Consider the following 10,648-nt stretch of genomic DNA (forward strand, 5'->3'; position numbering starts at 1 on the left):
GGGCGAAGGTGGTTGAAACAAAGTTTTTGCGGCGTGTCCAATTAGACAGGTGTTTGAAGTGCACCCTACGGAGCTTTAGGACAGCGGCTTCCTGCAAGCAGGTTACTGCATGCTTCACGCTGAAGTTAAAGTCTTTGCCTCTCTGGTATTTGCTGCAGTAAAGTCTTAGTTCAGCGTTGGGTTACTTTAGCATCCTGTCCTGGCGCTCACTGAGCCTCGGATGCCTGTAAGTGACCTGGAGACACAGGCGCTGGCCTGTTCAGATGGTTTTCATTCCTATTGTGCTAAAACAAATACAATACACTGAAAGATCAGGATGAAAACTTATTTAGACAGGTGTCTGGATTTAAAATTTAGTTCTTAAGCCATTAAGTCTTTACACATAAAATTTTTAATAATGGCTTAGCACTCAAATAACAGATTCCTGTACTTACCAAAAAACCCTGCAGCAGCAATGTTAGTATTGTGTGTATGAGGATGAGTGCAAAAATCCTGTAGCACTCTTGCACATCATTTGTCACAGGAATAGTGTCCTGAAGAGCCTGTTCTTAGTTGTGTGTTGACATGGGAGGACAGTGAGCAGATTTCCCATAGAGCAAGTGGACAAGCATTCTCTTAAGCTGGTTTTCTTTCTCATCTTAAATTTTATTCTTCTTTGCAGTCAGAGTCATTGTCACAGGGCTTTGATTCAGAGCATTGAATTTGGGAATAGAGGTGTCAGTGTGAGGAGGTGGGCTGGGCTGGGCTGGGCTGAGCTCAGCTCCTGGGAGAACCCTCTGTACAGGCTTAAGCCCAGCTGGCAGCTAAGCACAACACAGCTGCTCTCTCACCCCCACCCCTGTGCAGTGTAATGGGGAGGAGATTCAAAAATTAAGCTTACAGGCTGAGATATAAGAACAGTTCAATCATTGAAAACCAGGTAAGGTACAATGGTAGTGGTAAATAATAATGATGAGAAAAAGGGAAAGAAAGGAAGCCCCAAGCAAGTGATGTGCAATACATTTGCTCACTGTGCACTGAGAGATGCCAGACTTCATTCTTGACTCCAGGTCAGTCCTTTTTAGGGGTAACTCCCCCAGTTTATATACTGGGCATGACCTGCTTTGGTGTGGAATATCCTTTTGGCCAGTTTGGGTCACCTGTCCAGGCTGTGCTCCCTCCCAGCCTTTTTTGTATCTCCTCACTGGCAGAGCAAGACACAAAAAACTAGTCCTTGACTTAGGATAAACACTGCTTAGCAGAAACCAAAACATCAGTGTGTTATCAACATTATTCCCACTCTGAATCCAAAACACAGAACTGTAGCAGCTACTGAGAATAAATTAACTCTTCTCCTTGCTGAGACCAGGACACCCTCCTGTGGGTGTCCTCTGTGGTACCCTGGGGCACCTGAATGTGAGGAACATTTGTCAGGTGTGTTTTGAGCCAAGACAGAATGCAGGAATTGTAAATCAAACTCAAACAGTTGTTAGAGGGAAATTTGTCCCATTACTGATATAAGAATACAAATATCCTTGGCACTTTTTAGTGCTTCGTATACCAGTGGATGCCAAGTTGATTTTTTCCTCCTTCATCTTCTGGGCAGGAGCACACTTTGATCAGCTTAAATTTCTAAACGGTTTCACAGAAAACCAGTTACTGTAATAAATATTAAAACAGACCTAGCACAAGTGAGTATGCTAATCAAAACAAATCCAAGAGTAAGAGGAAAAAAAGTAATTTTTTTTCAGGTGAATAACTGCATACCTGCTGCCTATTAAAGCATGTGCAGCATAAATTGGAAGGGAAGCAAAAGTCTGGAATTGTGCCAAGGTGTTCTCTGGCAAATGAAGGAGAGTTCATCTTCAAATCCATTCCATTGGGTGCATTTTGCTGCTCACACCTTACTGAGAGTGATCAGTAGATGTCAGCTCCTCTTTTTGTTTTAATAAATGCTCTTCCTGCTTTCCTCAAACATAAAATCCCAAACCATCATGTTTTGGAAACACCAGTTAAAATCAATATTTCCTTCAGAAAGAGATAAAAAGTAATGCAATGCAGCACAAGGTCTTTGAACAGGATATTTGGGTTTTGGTTATCTTGTTTAATTTATTTTTATATGCCCATTGTCTTACTTCTTAATTTTGAGCTATTTCTCTTGTCTCTTCCAACACAGATTTTAGTGGGACAGAACATGATAAATTTTTTATTTCCCCTCCCCCCAAAAAATTAATTTAATGGGTATAAACCAATACTAAAAATGCAGGATTTTTACAGTGTTCATATTATGTTTTCTAGTTACAGGTATATGGTTGATACCAATGTAAGTGAGTTCTTTAATTGTGCCAGTATAACTTTTCAGTCCAGGCACTACTTAATCTGAAGAAGTTGTGTATTCTGAGAGGAGTTTGGAAGTTGATGTGAGCTAAATTAGCCTGAGTCTTTTTTCATGACACATGAAATAATCAAATGCATTATTATCTTATCATATTTGTAGTGTTTAAACTACATGAAACCAGTGTAACTTTTTGTATAAGCAGATGCTTTGCACAAGTTCTGTAATGCAACATTTTTTTGATATTAAAAAATCATACTTTTAGCACCTTATTCGTAGCTACTTTGTGATGCTGTCAGATTTGGGTTCTCACTTTTCATGACGTTCACTCCTTTTTTTAGCCTTCCCCTAAATGAGCAGTTGAATTGGATTGTAGCTCAGGGGGAGCTGTGTGAGACAAGGAGCTCACGTGCTGAGACTGTTCTTAAATACCTTCTGTTTTCAAAAGTGCTTTATTTGGATTTAGCTTCTCCCTTTGGAATGATAGCATCCTGTGTTTCTTTATGGTTAACTGGATTGCATGAAGGAAGGTGTATCATGATTTAGGGGATTGGTGTGCGAAATGGAAATATGCACTTGTGTTTCTGGCACTGGTGAGAAGAACAGCAAGCTCTTGATCAATTTTCTTGGTTATTTTAGAGTAATTCTTCTGGTAATACTCATCCATTGCAGAAAAAAAAGTTGACTTTTGTTTTCTTTAATGGAGTTTTAAAGTCAGGTACTTCAGTCAGGAAGTGCCAAAATTGTCTCCTCATTAAGTGGTGATTTTTCTATCCCTGTTTTTCTGCTTGGCAGAAATGCTTTATAAAATAGCTTGATGCTGTGTTTTGAGAGTCTCTTTTTCAGTGCTTCTTTGAGGACCAATTAATTAATTAATACTTATGTTTGATGAATGCATTGCCTTGCTCTCTGCTGTTCACTGTTGTGGGCAGAGCATTCTGTTTTGAAGGGAATGTCCCCGGCAGGTTTGCAGGGACAGGCATCTGTCCCTGGCAGGTTTTGGAGGATGAACATCACCCCAGTTTTGTTCTAAATCAAAGGGAAATGAAACAATGATCTTAAATGGCATTTTTAACTTTTACACTCTTTTAGACTGTAATGTTTTAAAACATTTTTCTCTTCCTCCCCTCTACACCCTACTACCTCTCTGTTACCTTCTTAGTTTAAATGAAAGTCCTGGGTTTTGGGGCACAGGGCTGGGTTCATCACACAAATCTTTACAGCAGAACTGAGAGAACTCTGAACTTTTAAAGCAGCACCTGCTATTTGGTTCTTGCAAATTGGGAGTGAGCTGTGCTTGGGTAGTTGGGAGGTGTTTTCCATTCTCAGGGCACAGCAGTGGAGTGAGGCACTTCAGTTCCAGCTCCTGAAGGTACTAATTTAGGGAGCACGAGTCCTACTTGTTGAATTCTTTTATATTCAAACACTTCCAGAGATACCCTATGCAAAAACAAACACTTGGAAGATCTTTTCTTCCCTGCATGAAGGAAAATTGTTTTAATACATTTCTTGAGGAATACATGTTTTGGAAAAACCTTGACATTTCCCCAATTCCTACCCCATCATCAGTTATTTTGAAAAGTAGCTCTTCAGATGCAATGATGAAAATATAGAAGAGGTGTAAACCTTTGGCAGTCAGGATTTAAATGTGTTTGGCAGCTTCAGGAAAAGTTCTGGCCACCTACAGGAGGGCAGCCAAGAGAGAAGGTCATATTCATTCATCCATCCAGTGCCAGTGTCTTCTTGCAGTAATATTTTTCTCAAATAAAAGTTGCTAAAAATTACTGACTTCTCCCTGTCCTCTTTTGGGTTTAGGTTATCCAACTTCTGAAAGCTGGGAAAGCAAAGGAAGTTTCTTACAATGCACTGGCCTCACATATTATCTCAGAAGATGGGGACAATCCGGAAGTTGGAGAATCTCGAGAAGTTTTTGATCTCCCTGTGGTAAAGGTGAGTGATTCATCCATGATATTGTCAAGGTACTGACATAGATGCTTCATTCTTACCACAAAACATTCATCTTTGGATGATGACTGATTAAGACATGTCTTTAAAAATCTCACATTCTTCTAACACGAACTTTTATCCTGACTTGCAGATTCTGTTACAGTTCTGTTCTCTCCTTCTGCTTGTTGCTCTGTATCTATCAGTGGTGTGGGTAATTTTTAGTGTTCTGCTTTGGATTTTTTTCAGATTTTTCTTTCAGTCATCTGTGAGATGATGTCCTGTTAGTTCTACCTTAGAAGTATTTCTGAAGGAAAGGTTCTTAAAAGCTTTTGGCAGTGGAAAACTTCAATTTAGAATAAGTAGTAGATAGATGAAGGTTTTTTTAAAACATAAAATTGGCAAAGTGCAAAATAATTTTGTTGATTCTGCATATGTGTACTATGCTAATTATGGACTACAGAAACTTGTAGAAAATTAGGGGTTTTTTTCCTCCTTACATAGTTTTTTAATGTTTTTTTAAGTATTTTTTCCTTTCTTACTTTGGAATTGCCAGTATTTTGTTACTACTTTCCAATAGCAGGGTATTTGTCAGTGAAAAATTATGGGCTTCATCTTTGAATACGTGAACTTGTCACTCTGGAAGTCATGAGAGAGATTGGAAGAAATAACACTGGAATTTCCCTGCTGCTACCTTTGAGTACATGATTTTGGGTTATTTTTTCCATACAGGTGCAGGTTGTGTTAGAGAATTTTGATAGGTTTTGTTATTAGAGCTCACCTGACAGTGCAGAACTGTGAATTAACTCCAAAAAATGAAAGGTGCTTGGCTAGGGACATATGGTAATACTGGGTGTGCTGGTTAATTTGTTGTTCCTTTTTCTGAAGTGGTTTTTGGTGTAATTTTAACTTCATAAGCAAGGAAACTGCTTTCATTTTCATGAGAAGGAAGGACATCAGCATCATAGAGAGCACTTCCTGCTTTCTAATGCCACTTAAATAATTTAATTTGCTTCATAACTGCCAACTCATTTGCTGGAGGAGAGCAAATCTTTCACTAATGTCACTTGGCTTGACCTGAAAACATCACAGCATGATCTGTAATCAAGAAGATCAGACTAAGTATTAAAGGGACTGGAAGTCAGAGGCAGAAGTAGCTGGTTATAGGGAAAAAGGAAGATGAAAAACTTAAGGGAGGAAAAGATTTTTTTTTCCCTGAGGACTGAGGAGTTAGAACTTAAGTGTTTTTAGCTCTTTTTTGTATTGTGCCTTATAGGGGAAGGAGAATAACCAGAACTGGGACACCATAAACACCGTTGCCACAATATATTCTTTTGTTTGTCTTTTGAGGAAAAGTAATTCCATACTGAATGTGATGTCACTCTTTGCCCATTCTTCCTTGCCTGCTGCACTGGGACCAGTGTCCTACATCTCCTCCACTCAGTGCCACCTCCCTGTGTCCCTTTGAGCCCTTCTGTCCCAGAATATTGTCAGAGAGGGGCCATCACTGCTCAGCAGCCAGCATTGTTCTGTCTTTAGAAAACTCATTCTGTGTAAGGCTAGGGTTCTGCACTCCTTGCTGATGAGTGTAGGATAGGATTATCTGAATTATTTTTCTTAAAAGCAAGAACTGCAGAAAGGGAGAGGATGAATAAATACTGTAAATGACATGAGAGAAGGGGGTTGCTGCACAACCTTTGAGCTGTCTTATTGTGAACACTTGCAAATAAATGAAAAGTCTTTTTTTGCAGACTAAGTGCAATGTCTGTGAAACGCTTAGACTTCCAAAGCTGGAAAGCATATATTAAAACTAGCTATAGCATAAACTTGGAAGGTAATTCATATTTTGTGCATGTAGAGCAAGGATTTTAATGTCTAAAAACAGGTTTTTGTTTTTTCCAGCCTTCCTGGGTGATCTTGTCTGTTCGCTGTGGAGCTCTTCTGCCGTATCCTTTTAAGTTCAAAATTCTGTAGAATACATGTTAAAATGGATACCATTGAAGGATTCAAGACTGTTTCAAATAGCTACTGCTTAAACTTCTAAAATGGTCTCTTGTGCTTTGCCTGCCAAGATTGCAGTGTGCTTGGAGCTTCTTTGTCTTCAGTTTTCCTGTCCTTTTGCCTATTTTGTGCTTCACAGGCACTTACAGGACAAATGTTATCAAATGGAAAACAAGAGCTGGTAGGTGCAAGAATCCAGGTGTTCATATTAGGAATTTGGGCCTTAATGTGCTTCAGAGATTATAATTCCTGTTTCATACCCAATAGTTTAAGGTGTGTGCCTTTGCAACTGACTGTGTTTCTGTGATGTGGTCTAGACTAGTGATTTGGGTCATTTTTGTCTGGACATAAAAATTCTGTTTGTTGTGCTTTCATCATCAGGATGAATGTTTAGTTGCTTATGTTACACGTTTCTAAACCTTTTCCCTGTCCATGACGAGTGTTCACAAAAAAAAAAAAAGCTTGGAATTAGCTACATTTTCAGGCTTAAATAACCTAACATTTTGTTTATGATGTTTCTTTCACATGAAGAAGTTGCCCTATTAAAAATTTTTGTCTTCCATCTGCAACCAGGGTTTTTAAAAGGGTACTCTAATAGCTGACTGATACCCAGAAGAGAAATAAACAGATGAAAGAATGGAATGGTGCAGTCCATAACTAAATTGGAGCTATAAATGTGGGAATGTAGTTCTCAATGGCTATTGCTCAGGAAGTCTTTATTGTTGGAACAGTGGAATGGCCAAATGAAAAGACCAGGTCTCAGTAGTGACTTGTTCTTCAGTTGCATGGAAGGAGGAAGTTTTGTACACCTGTGAGCAATAAATGTGTCCTTGGACCTTTGACTTTCTAGCACTTCATGTCCTTAGAACATGGTGGGTTTAGGTTTTACTCTGAGCCTTATTGTGCTCACTAAAATGGGTTGTTAAGTCTTTACTTCATTTTAGCCTGTTTCAGTCTCTTTATGACTTCTAGTGCAGTGACATCTGGCCTTTCATTAGGGATTTAGGTACTGCCATAATGAAAAAAATACAGGAATTAATAGAAATAGCTGAGTTAATAGGAATAGCTTAGTTTTTCTAGCTGATTGCTTTTGGACCCAGTTTAGGCAGAACATTTTTGTCTTTAGTTTATGTTTTAATTTGGTAATGCTCAGGGTGGTCATTGAATTTCTGAAGAACCAAGTCCTAGAAACATCTCGTGTCAGTTAGACATATGGATCTAATAAGAGCCTTAAGCATTTTGTGTTGCCCTACCAATTCCAGTGCTTATTTGATGGGCATTTGCCTGTCAGTTGCTAAAGGTAAAGTTTAATATAGAAAGATTTAATACATTGTAAAAGCACAGTAATTTTTTTTCTGTTTCTTAGTGGAAGTTGTTTTCACCAGAGGGAACTTGAGATGGCAGAATGTTCTCCTGTGCTCTGCTCACTGATGTGTGCAAAGTCTGACTAACCTGCAGTAGAAGGGAAGTAGCAGAAAAATGAAGCTGGAAGCAGACTCTGTGAAGAAGGAAGGAGAGTTTCATGTGTGAAAACCGTGGCTATAATGCCTTAAAGAGGGCTGGCAATTTCTTTTGCAGCAAAAGCAAGAGTGAGGAGGGTGTATTTTTCAATGGTCTTGTATAGATAAAAGAGAATCAGAGCACTTCTGAGCTTTTGTTGATGGCAGGAAGAAAAGTGAGTTTTGCTGTGTTCCCTCTGTTTTATTGTGCTGCTTGTAACTTTTAAAAAAAGAGTCTCTTTCACTCCTGTTCTTTAGAGAGTGCTAGCTCCAGGTAAACTGATGGACCTCTTAAAAGTTAAATACTGTCTGTCTCTGCTTTTATGTGCTAGCAGTGGGTACTCAGGCAGGGAGTAGACACATGTACACTTTTGAAAGATACAGTACTAAATTTCTGCCTTGGATGAAATGGAGAACAATTTAGGATGTTCATCAGGCTTTAACTTCTTGAGGTATGCTGGATTATGGCAGTAATTTATTCTGAAGTTTTAAAGTACTCTTGGCTTTGTCATCAGTTTGCTGTCTCTTCTCGGCCTCAGATCGTGAGTGTTGCTGGCACATCTGTCAGCATCACAGAGAAAATAATTTTGTTTCATTTAAAAAATCTCAGTGTCTGCATGTGACACAATGTACACCCATTTCTGTAGTCATTTTTTTGTGACAAATGTGCATGGATCTTAAAACACAAGATCATATGAAAATGTGGAAAAGAGGGGCAAGTTGCAGAAGTCTGATGGTCCATCTGTCTTTCCCAGATCAGTTCTGGTTTAGAGTGTTACCAGAATTACTCATAATATTGGAGGTGTTCTGATTCAGTTTGTACATCAGGTTTTTTTCTTGATGCATAAACTTTTATTGCAAACAGACAATGTGCTTTCAAAGATGAAAATTTTTGAATGGTCAGATACTTGGTATGATCTGAGAACTACTGCACAGACTGTTTCATTTCCTTCTAATGTCCCTGAGGAAACTTATCTAATTATTTTGCATCCTTGACACCTGCTTTCCAGTGTAAATGGCTTTTCTCCAGAACCATGTCAGATCTTTTTTGGAGTCACTGCTTGTCTCTCTCAGGTAAGAAGTGAACCATATTTCAGTCTACTCCAACATGCATTATGTGTGGGATGTTTGCTTTTTTTGAGGAGAGATACCAGCCTTTCTGTTGTACTATGACTTTTTTTTCCTCTTTGTTTTCTCTGTCTCTCTGCAGGTTAAAAATTACTCTTTAGTGGTTTTTCTTGTTGTGTGTCTTTGTCACCCTTTTTTTCCCTTTATTACTTTCTTGCTAATTTGGTATTTAAAAGTGATAGGTAATACATTAGCCAGCCTTGTAAATGGTGTGCTGTGGATTACTAACATTCTTACAGCTGAAGCCAGCTGGGTGCACAGAGCTAAAAGGCTTTTCCACCTTCTTTTTAGGTTTCATCTGAAGACCGAAGTACGCTGTGGGCTTTGATTACTTTTTATGGAGGGAATTGCCAGCTGAGCCTCAATAAGAAATGTACTCACTTGATTGTACCTGAGCCAAAGGGGGTAAGAGTTTTTTACATGTACAGTTCTTGTTGTAGCTCTCATTTGCTTTCAAGTAGTCAAAAATTTTCCATCTGCCTGAAGTTAGAATTCTTAACACTGTTGATTAACAACTAAATTCAGCAAAATTAGGCATTGCAGCTATTCAGTTTGCACTTATTTTCTGCATGTTTTAAGCCTGATTAATTTAAAAGATGTCCAATTTCACACTGGTACTTGAATTCCAGTTTGAATAAAGAATTTTATTCTTCATCTTGTTTGTCTTAGCCTAATTTTGATACGTCACAGTTATTAGTGATTGTGATTATATTATAAATCCACAGATACAGAATCAGTGAAGAAAAACAAAGGACAAAATTGAAAAATTGAAGAATAAAACATGGGCTGGCACTGGGAGAAGAGAAAGTGTGGCTATGGGAAATGAATGCTTTCCCTTCTTTAAAATATAGGAAGCTTTGTAGGGCTGGGTTCTTTTTGCTGAATATGTGGTGTGTGTGTGTGTGTTGTTTTTTTTCTTTTAATTAAGTGCTTGATATTTTTTTAATTAAGTGCTTGATATTTCTTCTGTGGACTGTTTAGAAGGGTGTATTGAACACCATTCTAGTTGTCCATTTCATCACAATAAAATATAATGCTTGGGCAAAACTTTATTGCCTAAAATTTTGTTTGTAAGAACCAATGAAATGCATTAATAATACCTAACTTAAAAGCTTAAATAAGAAGCTTTTTAGAACAAAGGATGTTGTCTTTAGCTTGCCAGTCAAGAAACTTAAAGAGGTTTTAGCATTCTCTGTCTGTAGGATACAAATATTTTAATGCACACAATCATTGAATAGGAACAATTTTATGGGATTATCACTTGCTGCTTCCACTCCTGATGCTCTGATACACTACAAGAGAAACTGCAGCAGTTTGTAACAAGAACAGTTCTGTCACTAGGAAAACTTACATGATTGCTCTGACTAGATACAGGATGATAAAACAAGATTGTTAATAATTCTCACCAGAATGAAAGAATAAAATCTTGTGTTGGCAAATAAACTTGATTTCAACTCCAATCTCTTTATTGTGCATGAATGACACTTTCATTGTAGGAAATAACTTCAGAGAATCACTAAATTAATTTCCTCTGAATGTGCTTGTTGTTAATTTATGTTGTTTGACATAAAAGAAAATACCAGCTCAATCATTTCTAAATATTAGATCCTGAAGTAAGTTTCAAATTTTCGAAAGAAAGTTTTTTTTCTGTACTGTTTTGATGTATGTGAGGGGTTTCCATTAAAGAGGATATTCGAACTAATAGGACACTGATTCTGTGTCTATTCTATTTATTAGGAAAGGAAACAGTGAAGCTTTAAGA

General features: G+C 37.9%; 1 protein-coding gene across 1 annotated transcript in view; it reads left to right on the plus strand.

The window, feature by feature from the left end:
• The first annotated feature begins 205 nt into the window (after nucleotides 1-205).
• The window catches only part of PAXIP1 (PAX interacting protein 1), a 30,664-nt gene continuing 20,221 nt past the window's right edge, over nucleotides 206-10,648 (plus strand). Inside the window, exons 1-5 of the mRNA XM_031061732.1 lie at nucleotides 206-226; nucleotides 4,130-4,264; nucleotides 6,161-6,204; nucleotides 8,769-8,832; nucleotides 9,178-9,291. Of these exons, the coding sequence (XP_030917592.1) occupies nucleotides 221-226; nucleotides 4,130-4,264; nucleotides 6,161-6,204; nucleotides 8,769-8,832; nucleotides 9,178-9,291 (363 nt within the window). The 5' untranslated portion in view covers nucleotides 206-220. The remainder of the gene's footprint in view (nucleotides 227-4,129; nucleotides 4,265-6,160; nucleotides 6,205-8,768; nucleotides 8,833-9,177; nucleotides 9,292-10,648) is intronic.

The sequence above is a fragment of the Geospiza fortis genome, unplaced genomic scaffold, assembly GCF_000277835.1.
Source record: "Geospiza fortis unplaced genomic scaffold, GeoFor_1.0 scaffold282, whole genome shotgun sequence".
Taxonomy (NCBI): Eukaryota; Metazoa; Chordata; class Aves; order Passeriformes; family Thraupidae; genus Geospiza; species Geospiza fortis.